This window comes from Silurus aristotelis (assembly GCF_946808225.1).
Source record: "Silurus aristotelis genome assembly, chromosome: 11".
Lineage (NCBI taxonomy): Eukaryota > Metazoa > Chordata > Actinopteri > Siluriformes > Siluridae > Silurus > Silurus aristotelis.
Window position 1 is genome coordinate 3909419 of NC_139584.1, and position 14195 is coordinate 3923613.

At 39.3% G+C, this 14195-nt stretch overlaps 1 protein-coding gene and 1 long non-coding RNA gene across 4 annotated transcripts; one reads left to right on the forward strand and one right to left on the reverse strand.

Moving 5' to 3' along the window:
* Positions 1-2138: 2138 nt before the first annotated feature.
* On the forward strand, positions 2139-13341 carry acer1 (alkaline ceramidase 1). 3 transcript variants are annotated; one of them, XM_083553499.1, is made up of 7 exons: positions 2139-2287; positions 3798-3910; positions 5087-5201; positions 5357-5495; positions 7624-7761; positions 8227-8364; positions 12074-13341. In XM_083553499.1, exons 1-7 carry the CDS (start codon positions 2227-2229, stop codon positions 12249-12251), a joined length of 882 nt encoding a protein of 293 aa, XP_083409625.1. In that variant the 5' UTR covers positions 2139-2226; the 3' UTR covers positions 12252-13341. The 3 variants fall into 3 exon arrangements, with proteins under 3 accessions (XP_083409625.1, XP_083409624.1, XP_083409626.1); XM_083553498.1 differs by having other exon boundaries at positions 2143-2296; XM_083553500.1 differs by having other exon boundaries at positions 2231-2616.
* On the reverse strand, positions 7786-12798 carry LOC310732820. Its single transcript, XR_014535556.1, has 4 exons — positions 11118-12798; positions 10536-10684; positions 9030-10469; positions 7786-8570 (listed from the first exon to the last, which is right to left on the reverse strand). It is a non-coding gene; the product is annotated as an uncharacterized lncRNA (long non-coding RNA).
* Positions 13342-14195: the final 854 nt, after the last annotated feature.

Consider the following 14195-nt stretch of genomic DNA (forward strand, 5'->3'; position numbering starts at 1 on the left):
AGTAACTCAAATAACCACTTTAGTTACAACTAAGGTATGCAGAAGAGCATCTCTGAACGCACAACACGTCGAACCTACAGCAGCAGAAGACCACACCGGGTGCCACTCCTGACAGCTAAGAACAGGAAACTGAGGCTACAATTAGCACAGGCTCACCAAAATTGGACAATAGAAGATTGGAAAAAAGTTGCCTGGTCTGATGAGTCTCGATTTCTTCTGCGACATTCGGATGGTAGGGTCAGAATTTGCCGTCAACAACATGAAAGCATGGATCCCTCCTGCCTTGTATAAACGGTTCAGGCTGGTGGTGGTGGTGTAATGGTGTGGGGGATATTTTCTTGGCACACTTTGGGCCCATTAGTACCAATTGAGCATCGTGTCAATGCCACAGCCCACCTGAGTATTGTTGCTGACCATGTCCTTCCCTTTATGCCCACAGTGTACCTATCTTCTGATGGCTACTTCCAGCAGGAAAACGCGCCATTTGAGTACAGTTCACTGTACTCAAATGGCCTCCACAGTCACCAGATCTCAATCCAATAGAGCACCTTTGGGATGTGGTGGAATGGGAGATTCGCTTCATGGATGTGCAGCCAACAAATCTGCAGCAAATGCGTGATGCGATCATGTCAATATGGACCAAAATTTCTATAGAATGTTATCAGTACCTTGTTGAATCTATGCCACGAAGGATTAAGGCAGTTCTGAAGGCAAAAGGGGGTCCAACCTGGTACTAGTAAGGTGTACCTAATAAAGTGGCCGGTGAGTGTACATTGTATGTATAATTGTACAGAAGTTATACACAGTGTTTGTACAGTGAATTAACGGTGTAGTGCAGAGGTCAGTAGTGTGATGGTGGATGGAAAAAAGCCGTCCCTGAACCTGCTGTTACGCTGGTGCATATTTTCCTGTATCTCCTTCTTGATGGAAGGAGATTAAACAGTTTGTAAATGGGATGTAAAAAGTCCTTGTTGATGTTGTGAGCTCTGTGCAGACATCTAATGTGGTGAAGGTGTATAATGGCAGGTAGTTGGGTGCCAGTGAGGCGTTGGGTAATATTGACCACTCTTTGCAGGGCTTTACATTCACACACAGTGAAGCCTCCGTACCATACAGTGATGGAGTTGGTCAGGATGCTCTCAATGATGCAGCGGTAGAAACACGTTAAAATCCAGATGAGCTTTCTTGAAACTCCTCACGAAGTACAGGCATTGTTGTGCCTTCCTAACCAGAGCTGAAGTGTTCTGGTGCCAGGACAGATTCTCAGAAATGTGAAAGCTGGAGACTGCTCTTCCTCAATTCCATTGATGTAGACTGGAAAATGTATCCTGCTGTTAGATTTCCGAAGGTCCACAATAAGCACTTTAGTCTTTGTGGCATTGAGGGTCAGGTTGTCGTTGGCACAACATTCTGTCAGGCTTCGGAATCTCTTCCCTGTAGGCCGATCCGTCGTTGTTGCTGATCTGGCCAACCACAGTGGTGTCATCTGCATGCTTGATGAAGATGTTGGAGTTATACAGAGGAGCAGTCGTGGGTGAAAAGGGAGTAGAGTAGGGGGCTGAAAAAATTATGGAAAAATATGTAACCTAATTTCAATTTATAAATGTGTTTTGTTTTGAAATAAATGATTCATAAATTATAATTTTTTTTTTAAAATATATGTTTAGAATAATCTATATTATGGTAATATATTTTGTGTTTAATTGCATTTTTCATGTAGAATTATATATTTTTAACCGTATCTTTTTATACATATTAATTATTATAATAATATATTTTATACATTGTTTATGTAATTATATATTTATAACATATTTTAGGATAATTGTATATTATATATATTTATATTATATCATATCCTAGGTATATATTCATTTATATCGTTTACATATAATTATATATATTTATAGTAATATCGTTTATACATGTTTATTTAAATAATGATAAAAACAATACTAATATATGTTTATAATAATTATAGATTATAATAATATAATTTATCATTTTAATTATATATTAGAATTAAAATTTTTATATAGAGAGAGTCCATTGGAGTCTTTTTAATATAAAAAAGATTTTAGGTATCGATATCGACGATGATTGAAAGATGATCGAAAAGGAACCTGCGCTTGGATACTCGCGCATGCGCGTTGCGCTCCCAGCGTTGGGTCAATGCGCGTGTCACCTGCGAGTCCCAGGTGAATTTCTCGGGCCGCCAGGTGCGCGATGAGGGCTGCAGGGAGCTCGGAGTGCAGGAAGCTCGTGCTGAAGGCTGAAGGCTGCTCAGGTCGTGGATGTTTTTACATCAATTTATTATTATTTTTAGGTTTTGAGGGCAACCCAGAGGTGTAATGCCGTGTCGCTGGAGTAGGTGTCCGGACAGGTTTTACCTGTACCTCAGTGCCAAGAATGTGCTCACTCGGTTTCACCTCAGGACCCGATTAACAGGATTGGGGTCTTTTTTTTCTTTTCATATAATCCATGTGTGTCTCCTACCAACCTGACATAAAGCTACCTGAAACACACACACTCACACTCACACTCTCTCTCTCACACACACACACACACACACACACACACACACTCAAGGTTAGGTGATGGACACGTTCCTCAAAGGTAAGAAGCTGTTTCTTTTTGTTCAGATTGTCATTAGGGTTGAGCATTTTGCTTTTCAGGATGTAAATGTTTATTATTATTATTATTATTATTATTATTATTATTATTATTATTATTATTGTTATTACAAATTATTAAATAATTAAAATAACAAATGAAAGAGTGCATAAGGAAGAAGGTGTGTGGAATGTGAATCCTGACAGTGAAGCTTCAATGCACACTGAATCTGGATCAATGAAATTGGTCACACACACAGACACACACGCGCACACACACACACACGCACGTTCAAGCTATACACCATTTCAGTTTGCTCAGTTCTACAGTCGAGACAGGCATGTTGTCATGTTATGGTCATGTGTCCCACGTGCTGGACATGTGCACGTCGTTGTCTTGTCTTCCATGAAGCAGGATTGATGATGCGTCATGATTCTGCATCAAATGCTTTCTGTTTACGTTCACATTCAAGTCTGGAAAATGGGAAATGATGCAGATTGTGCAGTTAAATGAGACACACACACACACACACACACACACACACACACACACGTACGTCTTCACACTGTTCTTTCTGTTTCTCTCTTACACAAACACACACACACACATTCTGACACTTGTCTTTCCCATTCGGTCTCTTATTCTCTCTCTTTCTATATCTATCTCTCTCTCTCTCTCTCTCTCTCTCTCTCTCTCTCTCTCTCTCTCTCTTTTTCACAGACACACATGAACATTGACAATCGTCTTTCTCATTCTCTCTCTCTGACACACACACACTTACTCTCACACTCATCTAACTTACTCTCTCTAGCTCTCTTTCTTTCTGTCACTCTCTCTCTCTCTCTCTCTCTCTCTCTCTCTCTCTCTCTCTCATACACTCACTCACTCACTTGCTCTTTTTTCGTAATTGAATCCATTTGCTGTAACTGTATTCACATGATTACATGATTACAAGTCCGTGAAAAAGGCAGAGAAAAGAAGGACCTGCCTTTAAAAAAAAATAATAATAAATTGCTTACAATAATTGGTCTGTCTCTCTTTTACACACACACACACACACACACACACACACACACACACACACACACACTCACACACGCACAAACACACAGAGTCTCATTTCCTGTGTGTGTGTGTGTGTGTGTGTGCGTGTGCGTGTGCGTGTGCGTGTGTCTCTCTCTCAGGCATCCTGTCCAACGAGAAAATGGCAGGTGTGTTTTCTTACGAGAGTTCTGAAGTAGACTGGTGTGAGGACAACTACAAGCACTCAGAGAATGTTGTTGAGTACTTTAACACGGTGAGACACACACACACACACACACACACACACACACACTCACTCACACTCTCTAGGTTCGGGACAAGGCCAAGTGGCTGTCTGACAGGTTACTCCATTGTTTATCCCTGGTTTTTGGACACATTCCTAACCGCACCCTCCTCCTTACACCCTCTTACTCAGTCATACGTAAAGTCTTTTTATAATAAAAGACTGAAAGGGTAAACAGAGGGATAGAGGAGGTAAACAGGGAGGGAGTGATATCGAGAAGGAAAAGGGAGCGAGAGGTAAAAAGAGTAGGCAGAGAAGGAGTGAGTAAGAGGGAAAAGGATGAGAGATTGAAGGAGGGATTAAGAGAGAAAAGGAAGAGAGAGTGAGAGGGAAAAGGAGGTGGGAGTAAGAGGGAAAAGGAAGAGGGAGAGAGTGAGCGGGGAAAAGAAGGAGAGAGTGAGACTGAAAAGATAGAGGGAGTGAAGGAGGGAGTAAGAGGGAAAAGAAGGAGGTAGTGATGATGGGGAAAGGAGGAGTGAATTACAGGGAAAAGGTTAAGGGGATGAAGAATAGAGTGATGTGTGAGATGAAAAAGGAGGAGTGATTGAAGAAGGGATTAAGAGGGAAAAGGTAAAGAGAGTGAAGGAGAGAAAAGAAGGAGGGAGTAAAGGAGAGAGAGAGGAAAAGGGAGGAAGGAGTGAAGGAGAGAGTGAGAGGGAAAAGGATGAGGGATTGAAGGAGGGATTAAGAGGGAAAAGTAAAAGAGAGTAAACTTTCTTTTCGGCTTCTCCCGTTAGGGGTCGCCACAGCGGATCCTCCGCACGTTTGATTTGGCACATGTTTTACGCTGGATGCCCTTCCTAACGCAACCCTCCCCAATTTATCCGGGCTTGGGACCGGCACTGAGAGTGGCTGGGGATGGTTCCCTGACCGGGAATCGAACCCGGGTCGCAGCGGTGGGAGCGCTGCATCTTAACCACTAGACCACCAGGGGACCACGGAAAAGTAAAAGAGAGTAAAGGAGAGAAAAGGAGGAGGGAGTGAAGGAGCGAAAGAAGAAAAAGGAGGAAGGAGAGAGTGAGAGGGAAAGAATGAGGGATTGAAGGAGGGAGTAAAAGGGAGAAGGAGGAGGAAATGAGAAGCAGAAGGTCTTCTCTTTCTTTCCCTCATTATAATTTTGTCTCTATCACCTTTTCTCTGGTGCAGATGAGCAGCTTCATCTTCTTCGTGGTGGCTCCTATCATGCTCTACCTGCTGCACCCCTATGCTCGGGAGAGGAACCTGGCCGTGCACCTGGTGTGGCTCATGATGATCTTTGTGGGTGAGTCTTCCATTCTCCTCACCTGTCTCACAATTACCACTACTTGTCTACCACATGACCACACCCTATTAATCATCCTTCTCTCTTCTATCTGACATCTCTCTCTCTCTCTCTCTCTCTCTCTCTCTCTCTCTCTGTTTCTTTCTTTTTCTTAGGTCTGTTCTCCATGTATTTCCACATGACCCTGAGCTTCATGGGGCAGATGCTGGATGAGCTCTCCATCCTCTGGGTTTTGGCCATCGGCTACTCACTCTGGTTTCCACGCAAACATTTTCCCTACTTTGTTAAAGACAGGTAAAAAGATGGAACCCCTTTTTTATACACGAACAAAAAAAGTTCTCTATAATAGCAGTTTATGTTTATAAATCGATATAAATGAATCCACATTTGTGTTTTGCACTTCAGATCCCTAATATGGTCGGGGCTATGGTGTAGGGAGAGGGGTGGGGGGTGGCGGTTGTATCAAATCATGCTGTATGGAAATGTGGATAATGGCTTTAAAAGACCCCAGAAGTACCGTATGTGTTGTGATAAATCTACTGCTTCTTCTGTGGTTTTTACTGAATGTGAAAGTTTTTTTAATAATGACCAGATGAACATTTTGAGGGAGCCTCTTAAGAATTTACTTGGTATGGGTCATATAACTGATAGTCAGACAGACAAACAAACAGACAGAGAGGTAGACGGGCAGGCAGACAGACAGATGGGAAGACAGACAGGAAGACAATAAATAAATGTATTCATTTATTTTTGATGATCTATTGTAGGAAAAACCTTATTTTATGGACAGACAGACAGGAAGGCAGACAGACAAGAGGATAGACAGGTAGACAGACAGACAGACAGACAGACAGACAAGGATACAAAGGCAGACAGGAAGAAAGGCAGACAGACAGGAAGGCAGGCAGGAGGATAGACAGGTAGACAGACAGACAGACAGACAGACAAGGATACACAGGCAGACAGGAAGACAAACAGGCTGACTAAATATTATTTTTTAATTATCTGTTATATTCATACAAACCTCTTGTATAGAGACAGACAGGATGATAGACAGGTAGACAGACAAGCAGACACTAGCAGACAGAAAATTAGGCAAACAGGAATACAGACAGACAGGCAGAAAGACAGGAAGACAGACAATCAGGCAGGAAGACATACGGGAAGACACACAGGCAGACAATGTATTTATTTATTGTAGGCAAAACATACTTCTTGTATACACCTACCTAGACAAAATAAGCACTTCTGAATAGCACTTTAGGCTTTAGTTAACATCAATTAACTGTAATAATGTATAATTTATTGCTGTTAATTGATGAAAGCAAGAAAAGACTTGAGGAAGAAACTTCAGACTCCAAAGGGAACCCACCTGGGTGGCACCAGATGTTCATTCATTACAGTTCCGTCGTTGTTAAGGTGTGCAGTAGAGGACGATTAAATGCAACCTGTGGAGCCATTTTAGCAGACTGTTGATATTAATAACAGTCTAAATCCATCTTCAATGTTCTTGAGTTGCTCAGTAATTTCCTGGATCTTCAGGCCGTTGATGTGAAACCATTCTCCAATTGAAGAATTTACTTTCAAATTAATGCAACTGTAACAAGTGCCAACTTCCAGAAAGTACATGATAGACACCTGCATTAATATTGAAGAGCAGGACAGGAAAAGGGTGAAATATTAATGAGTTGGTGAGCGCCTACTCCTATCGGCAGGGACGTCTTTAATGTGCATCGCTGCACCATGTAAACGCAATGCTCTCGAAGAACAGAGACGAGAGGGAACAAAACTTCCAGCATTCCCAAAAGTGAGAGACGAGCTCTTCAAAAACTGATCACACAACTTGCTTTTTCTGCTGTTTGCATTGTAATTATATTGGGTTTGTAACCCATGGGGGGGGGTCAGAAATATTTCTGGAATAAAGCGGTCTAACAAAACTAGATTTCGGATTTAAAGATTGAATTGAAGTTCTAATATGTTATGTAGATGTTCTATGTTTAAATGTCTCTATAAACAGATACAAATAAAATGAAATGCCAATGATTTAAAGTAAGAATGTGAAATCAAACACTGTAAGATGTTGCTGTTTTTAGAAAATGAATCGTAGTATCATTGACTCATCGCACCAAACAATCGTCGATCATTTTCCACAAAAAGCACAACACTAAAGCGTTATATATGTCACTTGCAATGGTGGACAGTAATGAAGTGGGTTTAGCTATATTTTTTATATAGTTTTGTACTTTATCGAGATCCTTTTGGGGATCCCTCAGTTGTAATATCTGAAATATCTTGTAGTGAATCTGAAAATCTTTTGAACATCTAAATAATGCTCATCTGGATAAATCGGTGATCATCATATCAGCTATATTGAAAGCGAAATTATCTGATCATCATGAAATTTTTTCCCCCTCTGATGCAGGACCTCGTTTTCTCGCATTGTCTTGGTGAGCACCATCTTTACCACACTGTTGTCATTTGTCAAGCCCACCGCCAATGCCTATGCCCTCAACTTCTTCGCCCTGCACATCCTCTATTCATTGTCTTTGCAGCTAAAGAGGTACGCTTTAATCATGAGCTATTGTTTGTTTTGTTTTTGTCTTCTGGCTACATGTTGCTATTTTCTACTGTATACATACATACCTGTACAATTTGTTTATTTGAGCTACATACATATACGGTACATAGTGTTACTAGAGATGTCTTGAAATTCCTAAACGTTACATACTGCCACTTTAATTGTGAGTGTTGCTGAATATATTATATTAAATACATTGTATTATGTGAAAAGAATTCTCAATTTGTGATCTAGCGTGAGGTATGACTTGGTTGTTGGTTAACTGATTTGTACAATAATATGAAATAAATAAATAAGAATGTGTATTTTCTTTATTTTGAAGAATTTAGAAGAAAGGCGAGCAGAAAAATGTTACACAGATTTCGTGATCTGAAAATTGGAAATCGGTACATGGATTGTATTTTATTTTTGTTTTCATTTGCCGTGCCTTTTCTCTTTTCTCCACAGTTGTACTGATCAGCGTGTTCTGCGTTTAGCACGTGTCTCCATCGGTCTATGGGTGCTCGCCATCTCCTGCTGGATCAGTGACCGCTTTGGCTGCAGCTTTTGGCAAAAACTTGACTTCTGCTACCTGCATGGCATCTGGTACGAGCTGCTGCTAACACACACGTTGACACTACTCTAATGCAGTGAAAGTAAAAGTTGCATCTATCATCTAATGCACTTTAGTTTCAACTATTATACTGTACTTTTATCAACTATACTTTTCTTTTTTTACTGAAAAACACTTCACTCTCATCTACTGCATTTTACTTTTATCTGTACTGTACTCTCATTTATTGTACTATACTCTCCTCTACTGTAGTCTTTTACTGTACTCTCATGTACTGTACTATACTTTCATCTACTGTACTCATTTACAGTACTCTCATCTACTGTACTCATTTACTGTACTCTCATTTACTGTACTATACTCATCTACTGTACTCTCATTTACTGTACTCCCATCTACTGTACTGTACTCTCATTTACTGTACTGTACTCTCATTTACTGTACTCATTTACTGTACTCTCATTTACTGTACTATACTCATCTACTGTACTCCCATCTACTGTACTGTACTCTCATTTACTGTACTCTCATGTACTGTACTATACTTTCATCTACTGTACTCATTTACAGTACTCTCATCTACTGTACTCATTTACAGTACTCTCATCTACTGTACTCATTTACTGTACTCTCATTTACTGTACTATACTCATCTACTGTACTCTCATTTACTGTACTCCCATCTACTGTACTGTACTCTCATTTACTGTACTGTACTCTCATTTACTGTACTATACTCATCTACTGTACTCTCATTTACTGTACTCCCATCTACTGTACTGTACTCTCATCTACTGTACTGTACTCTCATTTACTGTACTGTACTCTCATTTACTGTACTCATTTACTGTACTCTCATTTACTGTACTATACTCATCTACTGTACTCCCATCTACTGTACTGTACTCTCATTTACTGTACTCTCATTTACTGTACTATACTCATCTACTGTACTCCTATCTACTGTACTGTACTCTCATTTACTGTACTCTCATTTACTGTACTATACTCATCTACTGTACTCCCATCTACTGTACTGTACTCTCATTTACTGTACTCTCATTTACTGTACTATACTCATCTACTGTACTCCCATCTACTGTACTGTACTCTCATTTACTGTACTCTCATTTACTGTACTATACTCATCTACTGTACTCCTATCTACTGTACTGTACTCTCATTTACTGTACTCTCATTTACTGTACTATACTCATCTACTGTACTCCTATCTACTGTACTGTACTCTCATTTACTGTACTCTCATTTACTGTACTATACTCATCTACTGTACTCCCATCTACTGTACTGTACTCTCATTTACTGTACTGTACTCTCATTTACTGTACTATACTCATCTACTGTACTCCCATCTACTGTACTGTACTCTCATTTACTGTACTGTACTCTTATTTACTGTACTGTACTCTCATTTACTGTACTGTACTCTTATTTACTGTACTGTACTGTACTCTTATTTACTGTACTGTACTGTACTCTTATTTACTGTACTGTATTGTACTCTCATTTACTGTACACTACTCTCATTTACTGTACTCCCATCTACTGTACTGTACTCTCATTTACTGTACTATACTCTTATTTACTGTACTGTACTCTTATTTACTGTACTGTATTGTACTCTCATTTACTGTACACTACTCTCATTTACTGTACTCCCATCTACTGTACTGTACTCTCATTTACTGTACTGTACTCTTATTTACTGTACTGTACTGTACTCTTATTTACTGTACTGTATTGTACTCTTATTTACTGTACACTACTCTCATTTACTGTACTCCCATCTACTGTACTGTACTCTCATTTACTGTACTCCCATCTACTGTACTGTACTCTTTTACTTTACTGTACTCTCATTTACTACACTGTACTCTTATTTACTATATTGTACTGTACTATCATTTACTTTACTGTACTATACTCTCATTTACTGTACTCTACTCTCGTTTACTGTACTGTATTTTCTTTTACTGTACTCTCATTTACTGTACTCTGCTCTTAATTACTATACTATACTTTTATTTACTGTACTGTACTCATTTTCTATACTGTACTTTCATTTACTGTAATGTACTCCCGTTTACTATAATGTACTCTAATTTACTTTACTGTACTGTACTTACATTTACTTTACTGTACTCTCGATTACTATACTGTACTCATATTTACTGTACAGTACTCACATTTACTATACTGTACAGTACTCATATTTACTATACTGTACAGTACTTACATTTACTGTACAGTAATGTACTCTCATTTACTGTTATCACATTTACTGTACAGTACTGTACTCTCATTTACTGTTCTCACATTTACTGTACAGTACTGTACTCTCATTTACTGTAAAGTACTGTACTCTCATTTACTGTACAGTACTTTACTCTGATTTACTGTACTCACATTTACTGTACAGTAGTGTACTCTCACTTACTGTACAGTACTCACATTTACTGTACAGTACTGTACTATCATTTTTCTGTACTCACATTTACTGTACAGTACTGTACCCTCATTTACTGTACAGTAGTGTACTCTCATTTACTGTACAGTACTGTACTCTCATTTACTGTACAGTACTGTACTATCATTTTTCTGTACTCACATTTACTGTACAGTAGTGTACTCTCATTTACTGTACTCTCATTTACTGTACAGTAGTTTACTCTCATTTACTGTACAGTAGTGTACTCTCATTTACTATACTGTACAGTACTGTACTCTTATTTACTGTACAGTACTGTACTCTGATTTACTGTACTCACATTTACTGTACAGTAGTGTACTCACATTTACTATACTGTACTAAAATAAATATGGGGAACATAATGAAAAGTTTAAGTGTGAACAGTAGGGGGTGCAAATGCTCTCTTTATATCTAATACAAACAAAAATACTAGTGATGGTAAGATTTACCAATCCGCATCGGTCTTAGAAGTTAACGAAGTGATGCACCGATACAAATCGGCATTTGTATTGCGATGCATCATCTTTAGCATATTTGCATCGGTAAAAAAAGATGTATTTATACATAATTATTAGCAGATGCACTATACAGTTATTATGTAGAAAGTGACCAATAAGCTTTTGTGACTGATATTTGATATGTAGATCGATTTCTCCTCACTAAACTGTCTCTCAAACGCGTTCTCTCAACACCACTGCTGCTACGTAAATATGACGCATCACAACACTACTTTTGAGAGTGATAGAATATAGATTAACATGGCAGAGGTAGAGCTGCCTGGGAGACAGAGCAGATAAAGAACTTCTGATTTCATTTAGGCTTTTTATGTGTTAGAAGTCAGATGGCACTTAAGTAAATTGATGTCTGTCTTAACCATAGAAATAAAAGCACAGCATCATATTTTTCGGTTGAATCGTATTGTTGTGGTTTTCTTCTAAAATTACAAACTTTATTACACTTATAAAACAGCACAGAAAAAGTCATTTTATGTATAATCTCCTGTCATACTTTCTTATTTAAAGCAGCTGTAAATCTGTAAGATGTAAAATCTGCTTATGTTACCAAAAAAAACCCAAAGCGTAAAAGTATTTGTCCAGTGGGCGGAGCTTAATCTGTGAGCACTGATACTGGAGACTCCCAGAGCATTTCCAAAGAAATGTATATTTTTTTGTTGTGTATCTAGTGTTTTAATCTTTTGTTGCGTAATGTAGTGACTGATATGTCTACCTCTCTGTGTTTTGGAACCGAAGGCACATCCTGATTGTGGTCTCTACGGCGTACGGAAGCACGCTGATCGCCTACCTCGACGCCACCATTGAGATCCCGCACTCTCACCCCGACCTGCAGTACTGGCCTTGTGATAACTTAGCTCTCGGGCTGCCTTATATCGTCCTCAAGGCCATGCCCAAGACAAGGAAAAACTGCTAGCTGAGAAAGAGATGGGGGGGGGGGGTGAAGGTGATGGTTTGCAAAGAATGAAGATGCTTTTTTATTGCTGCCTTCCTGAAACACTGTACATCCTGCAAGACTTGATTTTTTTAGAATCTTTTCAATCAGGGCTCTTTTATTCGTGTGTGTGTGTGTGTGTGTGTGTGTGTGTGTGTGTGTGTGTGTGTGTGTGTGTGTGTGTGTGTGTGCGCACGCATGCTTGCACAGTATTTTTATTGCATTCTGAAGCTTCTTCTTTAAGAAGATGAGATGAAGTTTACTCAAAACACAGCCAGAGCCTGACATGGATTGTTTTGTTTTTTCGGAATGTATTTTATGATGACGTCCTGGATATGAACTGCTTTGATGGCTGGTTTAAAGACACTTTTTTGTTGTTTTAAACACACTTATACAAAAAGCACAAGGAGGGACCCAAAAATACCTGGAATTTGAATGTGGATTGTGCACCCGGCATATTCGTGGGTTTCGCTGCTAGATAGTTTACACTTGCTGTGAATTTTGGTGAATTTTTCTGTTTTAGTTCCCATTGCAGATCCCATTGAAAGAGCACAGGATTGGTGTGAAGTTGAGCTTTTTTTTCTGAATAAAAAGACTCCCAAAGACAACCTTATCCTGGCAAAGTGTCTCCAAAACCCAAAAAAACAAAAGCATTTAAGATTGTTTTTTATTCTTTTTGGGGTTTTTTCATTACCGGACTAATTTATAGGAAAGCACCAAACCTTGGTAGAAGTGCTTCACCCAGAACCCACACTTTTCCCATTCTCCAACTTTGACCAGAGATTTTAACCGGGAACTTGCTCCTTTTAAGTCCTTTTAGTTTCTAATACAAAAAAAAGATTCAATATTTGTGCATTGTCTCAGCTAGCTAGATGTAAAAAAAAAAATGTGCCATTACTTTTGTGCGGTTTTGGGAGATGTTTACTAAGGACATGCTGGTCTTGAATAACTCGCTCTTCTAGGAACATTCATTCCACACCAATCCTGGACCTCATGTCAAGTGCATGTACCATATTTATATTTGGGGAATTTACGGCTCCCCCTTTGTGAATAAGTATGGTATAGTCTTTTTTTTTTTTTTTTATAAATAAAGGGCATGACAAGAATTTTCTGTTTATGGAGTGTAAAGTTCTTGATGTCCAACAAGTGCCAGCGTGATGATAAATATGCTTCTGGGAAGATGTTCCACTAGATGTTGGAGTGTGGAGCTACAAAGGTGTTATTAAAGTAATTAATGTAGGTGATGATGTTTTTTAGAGCCACTGGAAAAAAAATGCTTTGAAATCTCCATCGAATTGGACTGACAGACAGACAGACAGGAAGGAAGGAAGGAAGGAAGGAAGGAAGGAAGGAAGGAAGGAAGGAAGGAAGGAAGGAAGGAAGGAAGGAAGGAAGGAAGGAAGGAAGGAAGGAAGGAAGGAAGGAAGGAAGGAAGGAAGGAAGGAAGGAAGGAAGGAAGGAAGGAAGGAAGGAAGGAAGGAAGGAAGGAAGGAAGGAAGGAAGGAAGGAAGGAAGGAAGGAAACTGGCTTTGGCCATGATCTAACACTCTAGAGCAGGGAAGGTTGAGGGCAGTGCTCAAGGGTCCAACAAAAGCAGCTTGGTGATGCTTTTACTTAAACCCTCAACCTTTCAATCCGTAATCCAGAGCCTTAACCGCTGAGCAGGTTTGATCAGCAAAGTGAAAAGAAAATGGCAGATGATGTCCACTGTGAGACCAGAAAGCTGGCCATAGAGATCTTTAGATCTTATGTTTACATTTTACATTTATGGCATTTAGCAGACACTCCAGAGCGACGTAGTCGAGTCTCTATCAATTATTAAATCTACTTTTTTTTAAATGTAAAAGACAAAGCAAACTTGGAAAGTGCTAATTTAAGTGTTTCAGGAAGAAGACGGTCTTCACCTGCTGCTTGAAGATAGCCAGT